This window comes from Hippocampus bargibanti, linkage group LG14 (assembly GCF_051943395.1).
Source record: "Hippocampus bargibanti isolate YZ-2025 linkage group LG14, ASM5194339v1, whole genome shotgun sequence".
Classification (NCBI taxonomy): domain Eukaryota; kingdom Metazoa; phylum Chordata; class Actinopteri; order Syngnathiformes; family Syngnathidae; genus Hippocampus; species Hippocampus bargibanti.
In genome coordinates, this window is record NC_142747.1 from 340,017 (window position 1) to 358,397 (window position 18,381).

The 18,381-nt window shown below is 45.3% G+C and overlaps 2 protein-coding genes and 1 non-coding gene across 3 annotated transcripts; all 3 read left to right on the forward strand.

Annotated features, from left to right (window-relative positions):
- The first annotated feature begins 75 nt into the window (after positions 1-75).
- On the forward strand, positions 76-4,632 carry LOC148887940 (mRNA decay activator protein ZFP36L1-like). Its single transcript, XM_089014300.1, has 3 exons — positions 76-98; positions 2,253-2,454; positions 3,499-4,632. The coding sequence occupies exons 1-3, from the start codon at positions 76-78 to the stop codon at positions 4,453-4,455; spliced, it is 1,182 nt and encodes a 393-aa protein (XP_088870426.1). The 3' UTR covers positions 4,456-4,632.
- A 2,316-nt stretch (positions 4,633-6,948) lies between these two features.
- Positions 6,949-18,233, forward strand: rps3 (ribosomal protein S3). The gene is made up of 7 exons (XM_089014466.1): positions 6,949-7,097; positions 8,905-9,035; positions 11,697-11,790; positions 14,445-14,539; positions 15,858-16,045; positions 16,119-16,333; positions 18,174-18,233. Exons 1-6 carry the CDS (start codon positions 7,005-7,007, stop codon positions 16,319-16,321), a joined length of 804 nt encoding a protein of 267 aa, XP_088870592.1. The 5' UTR covers positions 6,949-7,004; the 3' UTR covers positions 16,322-16,333; positions 18,174-18,233.
- On the forward strand, positions 9,133-9,281 carry LOC148887942 (small nucleolar RNA SNORD15). Its single transcript, XR_016117266.1, has one exon. It is a non-coding gene; the product is annotated as a small nucleolar RNA SNORD15 (small nucleolar RNA).
- Positions 18,234-18,381: the final 148 nt, after the last annotated feature.

Genomic DNA, 18,381 nt, shown 5'->3' on the forward strand with positions numbered 1-18,381 from the left:
CCACTCATTTGACAACAATGAGGTTAAAATCTTAGCGAAAGAACATAGACGGGCCGGGGCAAGTGGGGCTTAGTCATGATCGGGAAAGAGGAAGAGGGGTGAGGTTGCTGTGACCACGATGGATGACCATGCGGGCGGTTGAAAGAAGAAGAACCGACTCATTGTACTAAGTTCATCCTGTCTATTTGATATCTAATTTAAAGCAGATTCTTTACTTACAGACAGTGTAGGTGTTCAAATAGCTGACATGTTTCGGCGACTACTTCCGCCTTCGTCAGAGACACTCGGATATATAAGAGGCAACCTGGAAGTTTGTCATCCATTGATGATTTCAAGGCTAGGCACGGAGGGTTCGAGAACTTGAAGCGTCGTACAGGGATTTATCGTATCATTCGTCACGGTGAGGCAGCCAGTTGTGACGATAAAGCTGCCAAAGCTTACGAGGAATCATTCCTCAGGATGGTGGAAGAAGGTGACGTTCCTCATCAAGTGTTTAATGCCGATGAAACCGGCCACTCCATTCCATCACGCCATCAATGACCATCACAAAGGTAAATAAAACGACTTTATTATACAGTATAGTGTATTTCTTTAATAACAATACCATAGCACAATTATTATACGTAAAATAAGGTCTATTTTGTGTAGTTTTAAGGCTTAGAACATTAGAAAATGCACATTTATTTTTTTTATCGGGACCTGGGAACAGATTATTCTCATTTTAATGGTTTCCTATGGGCAATTAATGTTTGGGATACACACTTTTCACCTTACAAACTCTGTCTGGGAACAAATTCAGTTCTTAAGGCAATGTATCACTGTAGTTTGTCAAAGTCGCCATCAGGGAAGCACAGAGGCTTTTTGCCGCCGCACCACCAAAACAAAACCCAAAGTTGACTGGTGGACAGGTGGAAATTTCAAGCTCACCGACATGAAGATCTGTCTGACCCTCGCGTGGCCCCCCTTGCCCCCCCATCTGATGTTTCACGTCATCATGATGATATACGCGCGCTGTGTTTGAGTGATAACGGACGGCCGTTGTCTTTTGTGGTTTCAAATGCAACTGGCAAACACAAACAAGTAATGGTCAGACAAATTGCCCCCCCCCCCCCACGTACACACACACAAACAAACACACACACACACACACGCACACACAAGTAGACAAAAATAGACACAAAAGACGCAAACAGTAACGCACAGCGTGCACATGAAGACACGTCGAAACGGACCTTGGCAGACAAGAAAAGAATAATAATAATAATACATTTAATTTCTAAGCGCCTTTCAAAACTCTCAAGGTCACTTTACAGTCACATGATTTTTTTTTTGTACGGGTGAGCAGCGACAGCCATTCGCGCCAACGTTCACTAACGGCAGCAAAGTTATGAAAGGACGAGGAAAGGAAATAAAGAAGTAGAAAAAAAAATAGCTGCTGGAAAGGCAGCCACTCTCACGGCGCCTTCTTGAAGTCAAAAAAACGAAACAACAAATAAAATGATAACACAAAGACACAGAGTCATTTATTCTTCACTTGCTGTAACGTCTTTGTGACATGAAGCAGTTCTCGATGAAAGAGGAGAGGATCAAAGCGTCCTTTTCTGCAGTGGATCAGGGACGTCATGGTGGAATGTGCATGTCTGCCACAAGCTAAATGTTGAAAGCAAACATGAAAAGATCATCCCACCGGTGTCCTTTTCACCAGTGGATCAGGAATGCGCACGTCTACTACAAGCTAAATGTTGAAAGCAGACATGAAAAGAACAAGACAAAAAGCCCGTTTTGGTTTGTCCCACTCGGATCTCAAGACGGTCGTCAATAGCTAGATAGCTAATAGATAGCTAGCTTGCCAGCTGTATAGCTAGATAGCCAACCAGCTAGCTAGATAGGTAATAGATAGCTCGCCAACTAGATAGATAATAGCTAGCTAGATAGCTATCGAGCCAGCTAGATAGCTAGATATCTGACCTTGAGAGTTTTGAAAGGCGTTTATAAATGAAATTTATTGTTATTATTATTATTATTATTATTATTATTATTATTATTATTATTATTATTATTATTAGACAGTGAAAGGCGGGTGGGGCCAGGGGGTGCCTCCCTTTTCACTGTGAGAATTTAAATTCGATGGAGACAAAAAAAAGAAAAAGCATGCAAGTTGGAGGCGATTGGCTACTTGGAGCACTGTGGGTGGGGAGAGGGCGGGGCCGAAGCCCACAGCTATTTCTCCAGATTCCAGCAGATGCTTGAAGAACTCCGCTCCCATCGTCCGACGCCTGGCGGGTGCCAGAGCACGAGACCGGGACCCTCGGCCCGGTGGCCGCTGGATCTGCCAAGAAGGGAAGACACCCCCCGACCCCCAGGGAAAGGTCTCCAGAGCGCCCGCCGGTCTTGGCAAGCACGCCGTCCCACTTGCTCACGCCCTTCCCGGAAGTGGACCGGGAGTTCTGCAAGGTGAGCACAAGAAGCTTTTTCTTCGGGGCCGAGAAGGAAGCGCTCCGACCTCCAATCAGCTGCCATTGGCCCAAATCTTCACTCCATTGCATTTTTGGACCTCCTCCCCGCCAATCTGGACTTGAGTCGGTGTCTGAAATAACGTCGCCCGGGCGGCAGGGGGCGTGCAACATCTCCGCCCGGGTGGCCGACAAATTCTTCAAGAAAAAGATTTTTTTTTTTTTCAAATCAAACGTTAGCTTGTTTCAATAAAGCTAACGTTCGGTTTGGAAATTTTGGAATTTCGGTTCATTTGGCAATTTGTACACTCGGCACGGCAGCCAATCAGAAGCCTGCTTCTTGCTTCCGGAGTTTCCCGAGCGTTATAAGGTCGTGCATTTGTAGATGCACAGAACGTCAGCCCCAGAAGAAAGATTCCAAAGAAGCTAACAAAATTAATGACGCTACAAAACATAAACAGACATTATCCCGTGACTGAAAAGTGTCCTTGAGAGTTTTAAAAGGCACTTAGAAATTAAATGTATTATTATGATTATTATTATTATGATGAAAAGCATGGTGGAAAGAGGAGTTGACGTGGCTTGTAGCAGACGACGCAAGGCAAGCATTGCGTTGTGCAACGTGCCCAATGGTGGATGGACAAACCACAACTGGAGCAAAAATCATCAGCAAGCGAGATTTACCATCAATTAAGCAAGGGAGCATTTGTGCGAGGTACATCCTTAATTAAATAAATCCTCAATACTTTGCAACAATAGTTTTATTTGCGATCAGATTAGTTGTGTTATTGCGTTTCAAGTTGTGAAAAATGAGGCAGGCAACTTTCTGGCCGGGCAGGCAACTTTTCAGAGTTGTCTGCCCCGGTGTCCGCTAACTTTTTCTCATGAGTTTCAGACACTGCTTTAGATTGGTCTTCTTTTGTTGATAATTCGGAATGTCGTCACGGGCGTCAATTGTTCGCAGACGTTTTTTCTGCGTGTTTGGGAAAATGGCAAAAAGGTCAAAAGGTCCATTTCTAAAGCCGTCTTCTTGCTTCGCCGTCAGAACTTTCCTCGGCCCGGAGAAGGCGTCTCCCGCCGCCGGTCCCTCTGCCCCGTCGCGCTCGCCGACCCCGAGGCGAGCGAGGTCGAGTGGAAGCGGGAAAGCGGGCTCAGCCGCATTCCCTTCCGGAGCGACCGCTCGGTCAGCATGATCGAGGGAGCGGTCGCCGCGGGCGATGGTCCGTCGCCGCCGCCGCCGCCGCCGCCGCCGCCGCCCTCGCCCCGCTACAAGACGGAACTGTGTCGCGCCTTCGAGGAGAGCGCGGCCTGCAAGTACGGCGCCAAGTGCCAGTTTGCGCACGGGCGGCGGGAGCTGCGAGGGCTGAGCCGCCACCCCAAGTACAGGACGGAGCCGTGCCGCACCTTCCACGCGGCGGGTTTCTGCCCGTACGGCGCCCGCTGCCACTTCATCCACAACGGCGAGGAGCTCCGCCGGCCGCCGCCCCCGCGCCACAGCCTCGGCTTCGCCGGTTTCGCCGCCGCCGACCGATGGGAGGCGTCGTCGCCGCGCCGGGCCCGCCCCTCGTCGCCGTCGCCCTCAGGCAGCCCGCCCCTTTTCCCGGCGCCGGGGCTCCTGCGCCCGCGCCCGTACCGCCTCGAGGGTGACGGCGACGGCGACGGCGGTCTTTGTTGGATAATGGCCGACGAGGGCGAGTCCGCCGCCGCCGCCGCCACTCTTTATTTCCTGGGCGTAGGCGAGCGCCCCGATCCGGCATGGGCACGGCGGGCCCCTTCCGAGGTTCCGGCTGCCCCCTCGGCGGCTCCCGGCCTCCGGCGCCGCTCCTCCACCGACTCGCTCTCCGAGGAGGGCTACGCTTCGTCACGCTCGCTCAGCTCCGCCTCCAGCGGCGGCGAGTCGCCGGGCCTGGAGGGCCGCCGCCTGCCCATCTTCAGCCGCCTGTCGGTGGGCGACGACCGGGCGACCGCCGGGCGACTTTGCGCTCCAAAAGAGTCGCGTTGACCCACGGCTAGTTGTGTTCGTTTCCTCCAAAGTCAAAGCGATCTCGTGGCGTGGCTCGATGGGGCTCGCATCATTTAAAAGTCACTGTTATTGACGCGTGTTGCACGCTTTATCTTAATATATCGTTGTTGATGCTTCTTTCAAAATAAAAGGGAAAAATGACAAACTTGTGAAATGATGACCTTTCCATTTCGTGTGAGTGCGCGTTGGGTGTGGGATGTAGTGATGTGTCATTCGCGAATGAGCCGGTTCTTAGAGCCGCATCTCTGAAGTGAACAGGGAGAAAGGAAATGGGAGCCAACTTTTTTTCCCCCTCTATTCCCCGTCCCCAGTCTTCGGTTAAAGCCGCACGTCATCGGTCAAGATCCGTGGTAGAGGAGGGAGGGGAGAATGACAGACACAGGCGGCAGTGAGGAGAAGGGGGGGGGGCTTAGAAGAACAGTTCAATGAAAGACATTCACTTATTTAGGGAGTGCAGGACGCATGCACTGTTTTGGAGCCATTTGAGCAAGTCACTCGAGCTCAATGTAGACGGCTACGGTGCCCAAATGTTATTACATTACGCTGTTATTATTCAATTATTATCATTTTTAGTCATTTGTAGTTTAGCATTATTCATATGAAAAGCAAATGAGTGACTGCTGATCATCAGACCGGAGTAACCACAGGGAAAGGGAAAGTTAGCGGATGCTCTCTGTGCACACACACACACACACACACACACATACATATATATATATATATATATATATATATATATATATATATATATATATATATATATATATATATATATATAAAGCCATACAAATAAAAAAATGATTTTTGGATTGGATTCTTTTACATGAGTAATTTGTTTTTCACATAATTTTACATGATTTTTGGAAGTTATTTAATTGAAGCAACAAAAAAAACTGAGGAGCCATTTGGGAGCCGAGCTGTCTGAAAGGAGCCAGAATTCCCGTCACTAGTGAAATGGCACCCAGGCCATCACAAAAGACGAACTCTTAATCCTCTCCATGTTTTGCTGGCGGGCGGAGACCCCAAAAAGGCCAAGGGGCCTTCACTGGGACAAGCAGCTACCATTACGGCGCGCTTCTCTTTTCAAGCTAACATCTGTATGCTAATGTTCCTCAATGAAGGCGTCTGCGATATGTGGGGGGAGCAGCAGCCTGTGGCAGGTGGGGGCACCATCTTACAATTGGACAAGTCAGAAGACAATTCCAACTCTGAGGTTGCTGTGAAAAAGACACATTTCTTCTGATGCTCTGTGCGGGAAGTTGCACCTTCGTGTGGGAGTGCAATGTTCATCATAATAACCAGACATTTTGTTTAAAAGCACCTTTCCAAGCACTCAAGGACACTTTACAATCACAAAACAAGCACAGAAATTATGAATAACAGCAAGTGATCAAACTCCAGTGAAAATGCAATTTGAAATCGGTGGCTTTGGAGAAGGGATTTGAAGGTGGGAAGAGAGTCACTATTATAGTGATGGGAATTGCGGCTCTTTTCACAGAGCCGCTTCTTTTGGCTCGGCTCACTAAAGAGATCCGGCTCTTTTGGCTCCCAAATGGCTCCTCAGTTTGTTAGTTTTTTTTTGGTGATTAACGTTACTACCAAAAATCATGTAAAGTTGTGTGAAAAATAAATTACTCATGTAAAAAAATACACTATATCAAATGTTTTTATTTATATGGCTTTATCTACATGTGCACAGAGAGCATCCACTAACTTTCCCTGTGGTTACTCTGGCCTGATGATCAGCTGTCACTCATTTGCTTTTCAGATGAATAATGCTATCATCCCAACTAGTAAAAAATACAATAATTGAATAATAATAACAGCATAATGTGAAAACATTTGTCCACCTGTCTACCTTAACCCCACCTTCTCCTCATGGCTGCGTGTGTCTGTAATTCTCCCCTCCCTCCTCTACCACGGATATTGACCATTTATAATAATAATAATCATCATATAAAAGCATTGAATTTATAAGCGCCTATCGCGTGCGGCTTTAACCGAAGACTAGGGGCGGGGAATAGAGGACAAAAAAGTCGGCTCCCATTTCTGGCTACTGTTAGGAACCGGCTCTCTTCATTCACTTCAGAGATCCGTCTCTAAGAACCGGCTCGTTCGCGAACGACACATAACGACAACAGAGTTGTCGATATCTGTTGAATTTTGACCCGCGTGTAATCAGAGATCCCACTCTGGCTTATTATGTCATGTCCCCCATTTATTTCGCTCCATAGCACGAATGTGTCGTAGCCTCCTCGTCCGATGAACCCCCGACGCATGCATTCCCATCCTGTTGATGGCGTTTTCATCCACCATAATCGAGAGATTGTTTCGCTAACCGAAACGCCAGGTAGTGTAAGACACCAATTGTGTTATTATCCTTAAATAAGTTTCCATTTTGTTGCATATTATCACGGCAAGTCAATTTTGCAGCCTTTTCGTCTGACAAGTGCGGACGAATGGCGCGTGCGTTAAAAGAACTCAAAATCCCACGAATCTTGTGTTTGTGACGTCATAAAAAGTGGCCCATGTTGTATAAATTCATTTCCGCATCGCGCCGTCGTCCTTTCCTGCTTACGGCCTTTGAGAAGATGGCGGTCCAGATCTCGAAGAAGAGGAAGGTACGTGTCGCTTTCTTTTTCAGCCACCTGAGTTTTTGGGCATAAAAATGGTCGTTCTAGCAGATGGCTACGGGTACCTTTCTATCTGCCGTTAAAAGACGACGCGCGGCCGGTGAGCGAACGGCCAGGATTGCTCGAGATGCTGCCGTCGTTGCCGCTGCTTAGTAGCAGCTCGCAAACATGGCGGCGTCGTGGTCTTGACATTATGTGCCGCACAACTAAACCAGGCAAGAAAATAGACTAGAAAGAAACGTTATGTTTAGCTGAACCCCCAACACCCACGTTGTTGTTAGTGTTGGAGTTAGTACACAATCAGGTCCGTTCAAGAAGAGTCCAAGATGGCGCCCGAGTAGGCAACCGTCAGCAAGTGCTCTCATGATACTTGCCTTTTTTGTTTTTGTCTCATCTTTTTGTCACTCTGTGTTGTTGTGCGTCGTGTGGAACGGATACGGATTGTTTTTCTGCATTTTTGACCACGACATTCATCAAGGAGGAGACTGTGCTGAGCCGTTGCGGCTTTTTGGCAGCATGAATATGCCAGTGCTGTTTTTGAATGGGAGGAATGTCGGTCCCGTTCGACTGTTATCGCTTTTGTGTCCATAATTTGTAAAATGGCTTCTACTGAGCGTATTTTAATAAGATTCCACCGCATATAGCTATATTTTACGTTTTAATACTCGCTCTGAATATTCAGGAAGTCTTGTTTTTGAGTTGGTGGCGAGTCCGTGCGTGACGCCACTAAAGGACCGCCCCCTGACTGAAAAAAGACACATTGTGGCAGTTCTTCCATCACATCAATGTATTTTCAGAATCATCTTTATTGCCAAGTCTGTAGAACACACAAGGAATTTGTTTCCGGTAGAACACGCTGCACTAGTATCGTCAAAAAAACTGCTAAGTGGCACTTTTGCTGTACATGTTTGGTCTGAGAACCGTGTTGCACCCAAAAGCCACCAGAAGAGGGCATCCAAGCTCCACATCAGGAATTTGTCAACCTGTGGAAACTGAGGTGGCCACTGGAGGTCGCCATTTTGTGCCTCTTTTTTTGGGTGAGAGATACTCCCCCAATGTTGCCTCAAAATGGCACATACAATTCTTTAATCGATTGCAAACGTGTATGCTTTCCTCTTCAGAACTATTTGAATCATATTCATCACTGGATGAGTAACAAGAAAGCATATTCTCCGAATCTGAATCTATTGTTTTGATTTAAAGACGTCTTGACGTGACGTCATGAACTGGGAGCGGGACTTTCTGAAAATGCCCAATTCCCAGCTCAATTTTTTTGCAGATTTTGGACACTTTAAGTCTTTTTATTGGTGTTTTGCATTTGACTAAAAATATACTGGGTGTTTTAGATGCTATAAAACGTTTTTCTGATGTCAGTTAAACAAAAAAGTGACGTCGGTTGTCCTTTAGGAATGAATTGTCTGATTGGATTGGATTTGCCTTGATTAGTCTCGCAGTGGCGAAATTTACATATCACAGCAGCAAAGTGATGAAAGGAATGAAAGTAGAAAAACAAAATACATGAAAACGTGAAGTCTGTCAAGTTCTAGTGAAGGCAGTGAGTTTGAAAAAAAAAATCTGCATGCAAATATCCGTTACAATTAAAAGCGACCGAAAATGTCTGTAATTGCTGCCAATTTAATTTCATATGGCAATTTCCAAATGTTTAACCCCTTCCCCTCGTGAGAGCTTTTCAACGGCAACCTGCAAATTAAGAGGATTTGATGATATTTTGCCACTCGTGAAGAAAAAGGCCACTTAATGAATCGCAGCCCCCCTTTGCATTTGTCGGTTGCAGTTTGTCTCGGATGGGATCTTCAAGGCTGAGCTAAATGAGTTCCTTACCCGAGAGCTGGCCGAGGACGGCTACTCGGGCGTGGAGGTGCGCGTCACGCCCAAGAGAACCGAAATCATCATACTTGCCACCAGGTTGGTCAACTTCTCTTTACCTTGAACGGTACGCCATCAGCCGCAAGACTCAAGAATTCAAGTGTTGGCTAAAAGTCAAAATGCAAACAAAGTTGACCCTCTGTGATGATACGATGACGAGTCGGATGGGGACTTTGTTTGCTACGAAGCGGTCGCTTCAGCGCGCGTTCTGCGTTGCTGTTGCGGCTCCCGCGGCAATGCAAAGTCTTTTGTCACTGAAGACGCTGAGGCATTTGTCTGAGAGGGATCAAACTGCCGCACCAAACGCGTTTGCTGCCGTGTAAATCAAAATGAGAATTTTCTGCCCATCGGTGGATTTCCGACTTTTTCCACTGTAAAATGACCAGATAAAACAAAATATGTATTCTCTTTTTTTCGCTGTTCATTCCCTGTTTCGGCTTGCGTTGGCGCAAAGCGCCATTTTGATTAGACGATCTTGATTTGTTGTCGAAACAGGTAAACGCCCACTTTTGAATAAGCGGATGAAACAATCAAATTGATTAGCCTTCGTGGAGAGAACAGGTTCTAATTTGATAGATTCTAATTTGCAATGAAACAGTCAAATGTCAGTGGCACTATGACAAGCCCCATTCTAACGTTAGTATTAATATACTACTACTACTACTAGCCGTGTGCAGGCTAGCTAGCAATAACCTTGCGTATGTACCCAGCAAATCGACTTTTATTCCGATAGTTTGGCTGGATTTTTACCAATCATGAGGAACAGAAAAACATTCATATGAATACTGAGTATTATTGGATTGGATTGGATATGCCTTTATTAGTCTCACAGTGGAGAAATTTACATTTCACGGCATCAAAGTGATGAAAGATGAATTATCACAAAGTTAGTTTACATACCGTATTTTTCGCATTATAATCGCTCCGGATTATGGGGCGCACCAGCCAGAAAATGCATAATTAAGAAGAAAAAAACATATATAGGTCACACTGGAGTACAAGTCGCATTTTTGGGGAGAATTTATTTGATAACATCCAACACCAAACAACATACATGTCATCTTGAAAAGCAATTTAAAATAAAATTGAGAACATCAGGTTTCGTTTCACTTCTTTTTTTTCCAACGTAACACCGCAGCTCTTGCTCTACGCAACTCTGATGAACACACCTCCTTTTTGGTAACCCAGAACAGTCTTTTACAAGAGTTATTCAGATCACTCTTGCACTAAGGACATCCTTACAAGTTAGAGAGGTGTTTGCGTTGCATGAAGCGGTAACACCAAGAAGGTCCTGCAAAGCCGTGTATATTCATCTCCTTGGCAACGACCGGGGCGTGGAGACGCAACTGCGCCGTTGACAAACCTCTCCCAGCAGCACATTGCGTGAACTCGTTCCTCCAACTGCGGCCACCTAGCTTTTCGCCCGCGATTAGCTTTTTTTTGTTTTCTTCATTTCAGTAAGCGTAACCTCTGCTTTTCGCCAGTCCCTTCCAAGTTTTTCGCTCACTCCAAACTTTCTTTCTGCTGCTCGATTGCCGTTTTCGGCTGCATATTTCGCTATCTGCAGCTTGTAAGCTGCAAAATATGACTTTCTTTTCGGTGCCATTTTTATTCAGCACTTCTCAGTTGTGTTTGTAAATAACAGGTGTTACAGAAAAATCTGACCCTCCAGAAACGACAGATTTCCCTGTAACACCTGTTATAGAAATGTGTAGGCTACTGTCTGCGCTCAATACCAGCACAGGCCTTGAGCGCGATCTTGCGGTTTAATGTGAAAATAACATGTGAAATGATATACAACAACGCATATATAAGTCGCTCTGATGTATAACTTGCATCCCCGACCAAACTATGAAAAAACTGCGATTTATAATCCGAAAAATACGGTAATACATACTGACATTTTGTTAGAATCACGTACATATATACATTACATTAGTGTTTGAAACCCGTGACAAAAAAGTTAGCGGACACCCCGGCAGACAACTCTGAAAAGTTGCCTGCCCCATTTTTCTCAACTTGAAACACAATAAGACGACTAATCGCAAAAAAATAAACGAGGTTGTGAGGTATAAAGGATTTTTTAAAATTAAGGAAGTACATACCACAAATGCTCCCTTGCTTCAGTTATGGTAAATATCCCTTGCTGAAGATTTTGTTCCAGTTGTCATGGTGCACAATGCAATGTTTGCTTTGCGTTGTCTGCTCAAAGCCACGTGGCCTCCTCTTTCAAACGCTCAAGTACACTTTTCAGTCACGGTATAGTCCGAAGCACGAAACAGGCTTATGATTGGCTGCCGTGCCAGGTATGCAAATTGCCAAACGATCGTTCGTTTGGCAATTTATAATATATATTTGTTGGGTCACCTTGTATTTTGTATTGTTTTTGTAAGCAGTGAAATGGACAAATTTCAAGGGAATTCTGCAATGCATTCTTGTCTTATTATATTTAGATAGATGGAGGGGCGGGGGCGCGCACACACACACACATATATGTGTGTGTGTGTGTGTGTGTGTGTGTGTGCGCGTGCACCCCCTCCCCACCTTTTTTTCCAGTCTTTTTTCTCTTGGTATTTTCATCCCTGTGTTTTGGTTTCAAAAACAAGGCAGGCATTTCACAGTGATTGCAACGAGTGCCTTTTCCTCCCAAGGCGCGGTGGCGTCTCTTTGGTGACGGGCTGTGCTTGTCTTTGTCTCCAGGACGCAGAATGTCCTCGGGGAGAAAGGCCGTCGCATCCGAGAGTTGACGGCTGTGGTGCAGAAAAGGTTCGGCTTCCCCGAGGATAGCTTGGAGGTCAGTTCCGCCTCGCGCCCCAATAGCCAAAATGACCACTCGTTGGGATTTTGGAGCAAGATTCTCCTCGCTGCTGTTCAACGTGTTGAGGGGAGACAAACATGACCTTTCATGTGGAGCATCCAGTTCCGAATGTCATATTCTAATTGACAGTGTGTCTGTGTAAGCGCTCAGTCGTACAGGAGTGGTCCATCGATGAGAAGATTTCTTCAGCCGGCATCTGTACAAAAGTGAAGGTTTCGGACCTTTCGCCTCCTATCCAAGAGGCTTCGTCAGCGAACTAAAGTCTTACTGGTCGTATCGGCCCTAGTCGTACAGGAGTGGTCCATCGATGAGAAGATTTCTTCAGCCGGCATCTGTACAAAAGTGAAGGTTTCGGACCTTTCGCCTCCTATCCAAGAGGCTTCGTCAGCGAACTAAAGTCTTACTGGTCGTATCGGCCCTATTTATACATCCCTAATGTCCAGACATGGCGGCGCCGGACACAGCGATGATAGGTCCCTACTCTCAGGTTAGGGGGAGCAGAGGACCACTCCCTGTGGCCCCACTGATTGTTTCTACATTCCTGACTAACGACTGGCCTGTTTGCCCCACTCCCTCCGATATCACATCATCAGCATTCCGAATATTTCCTAACCTGTGTTGCCTAAGCAGGTTATTGTATGAACGATCCAAATTGAACCTCAACCCACCAGACCGGTTTAATGAAGGATTTTGTTGTTTTATGAGAATCGCTACTTTCGCTAAGATTTTAAACCTCATTGTTGTCAAATGAGGGGTTGCTAGCTTTTAGGTGCAAATGTACTGCCGATTGAGGCCCGCTTGTATTATCCCTGCGATGTTGATAGTCTTTTTTGAGAATTTGTTGAGTCTCCCCAATGTACTGCTCTTTACAATTTTCATTCTTACAATGTATAGAATAAACTACATTACTTTGTTTTTCATTTGGCAGCCTATCGTTTGGATGCACAAATTTTTGCCTTAAGGTGTTTATCGGTTTGAAATAAGTGGGAATTTTATGTTGCCAAAGGACTCTTTGTAGTTTTTCAGAAACTCCTGCAATGTAAGGTACTGCTACTCCTCTCCTTTTTGTATCTTGAGAATTTTTGGTTTCATTCCCTATATATGAATAGGGCCGATACGACCAGTAAGACTTTAGTTCGCTGACGAAGCCTCTTGGATAAGAGGCGAAACGTCCGATACCTTCAAAAAGTACAGATGACGGCTAAAGAAAACTTCTCATCGATATATTGTGTGTAGTTTTAAAGGACAACTGACGTCACTTTTTTTGTTTTTTAACTGACATCAGAAAAACGGTTTATAGCATCCAAAATACCCAAAACACGCAGTATATTTTTATTCAAATGCAAAACACCAATAAAAATGACTTAAAGTGTCCAAAATCTGAAAAAAAGTGAGCTGCGAATTGGGCATTTTCAGTAAGTCCCGCCCCTAGTTCGTGACGTCACACCAAGACGTCTTGCATTGCTGGAGAATCAAAACAATGGCTTCAGATTAGGAGAATATGCTTTCTTGTTACTCATTCAGTGATGAATATGATTCAAATAGTTCTTAAGAGGAAAGCAGACATGTTCGCAATCGATAAAAGAATTATAGATGCCATTTTGAGGCAACATTGGGGGAAAATCTCTCACCAAAAAAAAGAGGCACAAAATGGCGACCACCAGTAGCCACCTCCGTTTCCAATGGCTGATAAATTCCTTATATGGAGCTTGGATGCCCTCATCTGTCGGCTTTTGGGTGCAACACGGTTCTCAGACCAAACATGTACAGCAAAATACATTGACGTGATGGAAGAACTGCTACAATGTGTCTTTTTTTCAGCAACTCAAAAACAAGACTTCCTGAATATTCAGAGCGAGTCTTAAAACGTAAAATATTGCTATATGCGGTGGAATCTTATTAAAATACGCTCAGTAGAAGCCATTTGAAGCCATTGTACAAATTATGGACACAATTTGTCCAAAGACGTCGGTTGTCCTTTAAGGCTTATCGAGTTGAAAATTATGTTTTATGGGGACCTGGGAACAGATTATTCTCATTTTAGTGGTTTCCTATGGGGAATTAATGTTTGAAAGTCATGACAAAAAGTTAGCGGGCACCCGGGCAGACAACTCTGAAAAGTTGCCTGCCCAATTTTTCACACCTTGAAACAAAATAAGACAACTAATCGGGAAAAAAAACATTGTTGCGCGAAGTACATATGATTTTTTTTTTTTAATTAAGGGAGTACCTACCACAAATGCTCCCTTGCTGAAGATTTTGCTGTCGTTGTTTGTCGTCATTGTCCACAATGCAATGTTTGAGTTGTCTCCTCTTTCTATGCTTTCAAAACTCTCAAGTACACTTTACAGTCATGGTCTAGTCCAAAGCACAAAACAGACTTCTGTTTGACTGCCGTGCCGAGTATGCAAATTGCCAAACGAACATTCGTTTGGCAGAAGTTGAAGAAGTTCTCGGCCACCCGGGCCCAGACGTTTTGAAAGTTGTACGCCCCTGGCAAACGTTAATTCAAACACTGGGAATACACACTTTTCGCCCTACGCGCACTGTCTGGGAACCAATTAAGTTTGTAAGCCAAGGTATCACTGTATTGATGCGCCATTGTGGCCTCATTTTGTTTGGTGTTGCAGTTGTACGCAGAAAAGGTGGCCACCCGCGGCCTGTGCGCCATCGCCCAAGCCGAATCTCTGCGCTACAAATTGCTGGGAGGTTTGGCCGTGCGCAGGTGAGCCCGCACGCCCGCTGAACTCGGATAAGTCACAAAAACTTGACATTGCTTCCTTTGATAAACTTGCTGCTTTGGTATTTTGTCATTTTCAACAAACTGCGCCAATTTTAAATCTGGGAAGCTGTCTTGAGGCCCCGCACGTGGTTAGCGTCATTCATAGCTTGCCTTGACACCATCTTAGCCCCCCGTGAAGATACGATGACGAGTCGGATGCGAACTTTGTCGGTCGCGAGGCGGCCGCTTCGGATCGCGTCCTGCGCTTCTGTCGCGACTGCCCGCGGCCCGACAGTTTTCCACCTGCTGAAGATGCTGAGGCATTTGTCTGAGGGGGACGACCACGGACGATGGCGCCCGTTTCCGTTATTGTAATACATTTGATTTCTAAGCGCCTTTCAAAAACTTTCAAGGTCACTTTACAGTCACAGGATCAAGTTTTTCTGTGTACCGTGACATTCAAGTGGACCCCGTCAGAAGTGCTTGGGAGGGGGGTGATTGCTAGCGTGCGTAATAGCTAATAGATAGATAAATCGCTAGCTAGCAATATAGCTAATAGATATATAGCGAGATAGCAAATAGCTAACTAGATAGCTAGAGATATAGCTAATAGATAGCAAATAGCTAGCTAGCGACATAGGCAAATTGATAGCTAACTATATAGCAAATAGATAACGAGATGGCTAGTATATAGCAATTAGATGGCAAGATAGCTAATGGATAGCAAATAGTTAGCTAGCTACATAGCCAGCAAGAGAGATGGATAGCTATTAGTTATCTATTAGCCAGCTAGCGCTGGGCGCACTTGTTTTTTGGAGCTACCAACTTTATTGACTGTTGATGACTGGATGAGCGCTCTGTCAGTGTTATAGTGCCCCCAGACGGCCAAGGGGGGGAAAGGCCAACAAAAAACTGGTGATCCATTTCATTTATAAGCACCTTTCAAACTTCTCAAAGCCACTTCACAGTCACAGGATCAATTCTGTGGGTGAGCAGCAGCAGCCACACGCGCCAGCATTCACTCAACCCGGCAGTAACTCAAATGGATAGAAAGCAATTATAGAATTAATATCTAGCTGAATAGCTAGATAGCTAATATATAACAAATAGATAGCTAGCTAGTTTGCCAACAAGTTTAGTAGCTCGATAGCCAGATAAATAAAAAGTGAAGAGCAAATGGGATGAAAGACAGTTTAGGGGAAAAAGAAAAAAATAGGCACATCTGAACAGCGTGACAAAATGGCTGCCGCTGGAAAAAAACAAGAAAGCAGCGTTAATTAGACAAAACGAGCCACGTCTTGACGTTAGCGCGGCGTTGCAGGGCCTGCTACGGCGTGCTGAGGTTCATAATGGAGAGCGGCGCCAAGGGCTGCGAGGTGGTGGTCTCGGGCAAGCTGAGGGGACAGCGAGCAAAGTCCATGAAGTTTGTGGACGGGCTTATGATTCACAGCGGAGACCCCGTCAACTACTATGTGGACACGGCTGTCCGCCACGTTCTGCTCAGGCAGGGTCGGTAGACCAACGGGGGGAGGGGGGGGTTCGGAACGCAACCTGCGACTGACGCTTGTCCCGCTGGCCGCAGGCGTGCTGGGCATCAAGGTGAAGATCATGCTGCCGTGGGACCCCAGCGGCAAGATCGGCCCCAAGAAGCCCCTCCCCGACCACGTCAGCATCGTGGAGCCCAAAGACGAGCCGCTGCCCACCACGCCCATCTCGGAGCAGAAGGGAGCCAAGCCCGACGTGCCCGTCATGCCCCAGGCCGGCGCCCCCGTTCCCACCGCCTAAGTGGGCTGCCAGGTGGGTGGAGTCACCCCCCCAACTATTATTTTGGCGACGGCTTGCTCATGTTCACCGTTTTTAAATTAACCATCATTTCTCCTGTCCGCTTGAATGTTTTTACGGTCAAATTGAATAATAATAATAATGCATTTCATTTCTAAGTGCCTTTCAAAACTCTCAAGGTCACTTGACAGCCACAGGATCCGTTTTTCTGTGGGTGAGCAGTGGCAGCCACGCGCCAGCCTTCTCTCTACCCGGAAGTGAATAGAAAGCTAGCTAGCTAGTAGATAACTAATAGATAGCCAAGAGATAACTAGCCACTCAGATGGCTATATAGCTAATAATAATACTACATTTTATTTCTAATCTAACCAAATTAACTCAAAGTCAGCTTGTCAAATTGTCAAATATGCTCATAAGCATGACATACAGCACAGATGAAATTTATGTCCTCTGGGACCCAGCGACTGGAACACACGTTAAACAAACGACCTGCAAAACAAAAATAGAAAGAAATGATTTGTGTGATTTTTTTTTTTTTTTTTTTTTAAATCAAAGATGATCGTCAATAGTCACAGAGAAGCCAAGCGCTACATGTGCTTTGTAATATTTAGTCAGACGTTCAATGCTCTTGATTTAGGTGCCATTGATGTTGAAACAGGTAAACGCCCCTTAAAGGACAACCAACTATTTTTTTGTTTCCTAACTGACATCGGAAAACGTTTGATAGCATCTAAAATACCCAAAACACGCGGGCTCATATTTTGAGTCAAATGCAAAACAGCAATTGAAATGACTTCAAGTGGCCCAAAACTGCCACAAAATGAGCTTGAAACTGGTGCGATTCAGAAAGTCCCGCCCCCTTGTTCGTGACGTCACGCCTTCACAAACTGCCTTGCTCCGCAATCAAAACAATGGCTCTAGAGCTGGGGTGCTCACACTTTTTCAGCATACGCGCTACTTATAAAAACGACCAAGTCAAAATGATCTACCCACTACAAAAATGCAAAACAATTATTTTCAAATGTATTAAGGATTCTTTGTGTGTACAATGTATGTTGATGTTCCTTACATAACTGAATAAGCCAATATTGCACAACATACATCATAACTACGTACACATAACATAATAAATAGCTATTAACATTTTTTTTGTCATTACCTGAGTTTACTTTGATGACTTGCACTGAATCGAATCCGGCAGGGATGCATAGTCCGGACAGTAGCTGCTGACTGCCAGCCTCAAGCACATTTCCAAACAAACGCTATTTGGACTTCATGATCTTCATGTAGGAAAAGGCTGACTCACATAAATAAGTGGAGGCGAATAATGCAGTCAAGGAGGTAGCACATTTCCTCATGTTGAGCGTTTTAGCGCATAAGGCTAGTCGGTGGGTTATGCAATGGTAATTCAAGAAGTCTGCCTGCACGCACGGCAATACGCATTTTGAAAATGACATAGTGAAAAAAAAAGTCCACCTCCCATTCCGTATGAAAGTAATATGTTTTTGCCTTCTTACTTGGTCCATCTTTCTCACTCATTTTGATCACCACATGTTTTAACAAGGGCTTAAAATCTGACTAAATTTTGCTGCGCTTAGCGCCGTTGTTTTCACATGTGCGGCGACCTGAAGGTCAAAATTTAATCGTCATCTGAATGGTTGCCCTGTATGTCAATCAACTGAGGTTTCGGCTGTCCTTTAATGGTGCCGGGTGTCGTCGCAGCCTTTAAAAGCATTTTTTTTTTCTGCCAAAAACCACGGTGGCCATTTTTGGGATGGAACAAATGAAACGGGACGTTTAAGTTCAGTTAAGATGTGGCAAATAAGCGGCTGCCTTTTGTTTGTTTCTCTTGCAGGTTTTCCCATGAACAGAAGAAAGACCATGTTTTGTGTATAGAATAAAAGTTACAAAACAATTTTGCTTCCATTCACTTGTCACCCAAATCAAAACGGGAAGAAGACGTTCTCAGTTGAAAGTGCAAATTGCCTCAACCGCCTGCCCGACGATTGGATGGCGCCAATCAAATAGTTCTCCAGGATGGACTGGCAAGTTGGCTGGACGTT

Excerpts from the sequence above, each read along its gene's own strand:
- rps3 (XM_089014466.1), top strand. The coding sequence starts at position 7,005 with ATGTTGTATAAATTCATTTCCGCATCGCGCCGTCGTCCTTTCCTGCTT. Across the intron at positions 11,791-14,444 it reads TCCCCGAGGATAGCTTGGAG|TTGTACGCAGAAAAGGTGGC; the intron begins GTCAGTTCCGCC and ends TTGGTGTTGCAG. Across the intron at positions 14,540-15,857 it reads GGAGGTTTGGCCGTGCGCAG|GGCCTGCTACGGCGTGCTGA; the intron begins GTGAGCCCGCAC and ends GCGGCGTTGCAG.
- LOC148887940 (XM_089014300.1), top strand. The coding sequence starts at position 76 with ATGATCGGGAAAGAGGAAGAGGG. Across the intron at positions 99-2,252 it reads ATCGGGAAAGAGGAAGAGGG|AACTCCGCTCCCATCGTCCG; the intron begins GTGAGGTTGCTG and ends AGATGCTTGAAG. Across the intron at positions 2,455-3,498 it reads TGGACCGGGAGTTCTGCAAG|AACTTTCCTCGGCCCGGAGA; the intron begins GTGAGCACAAGA and ends CTTCGCCGTCAG.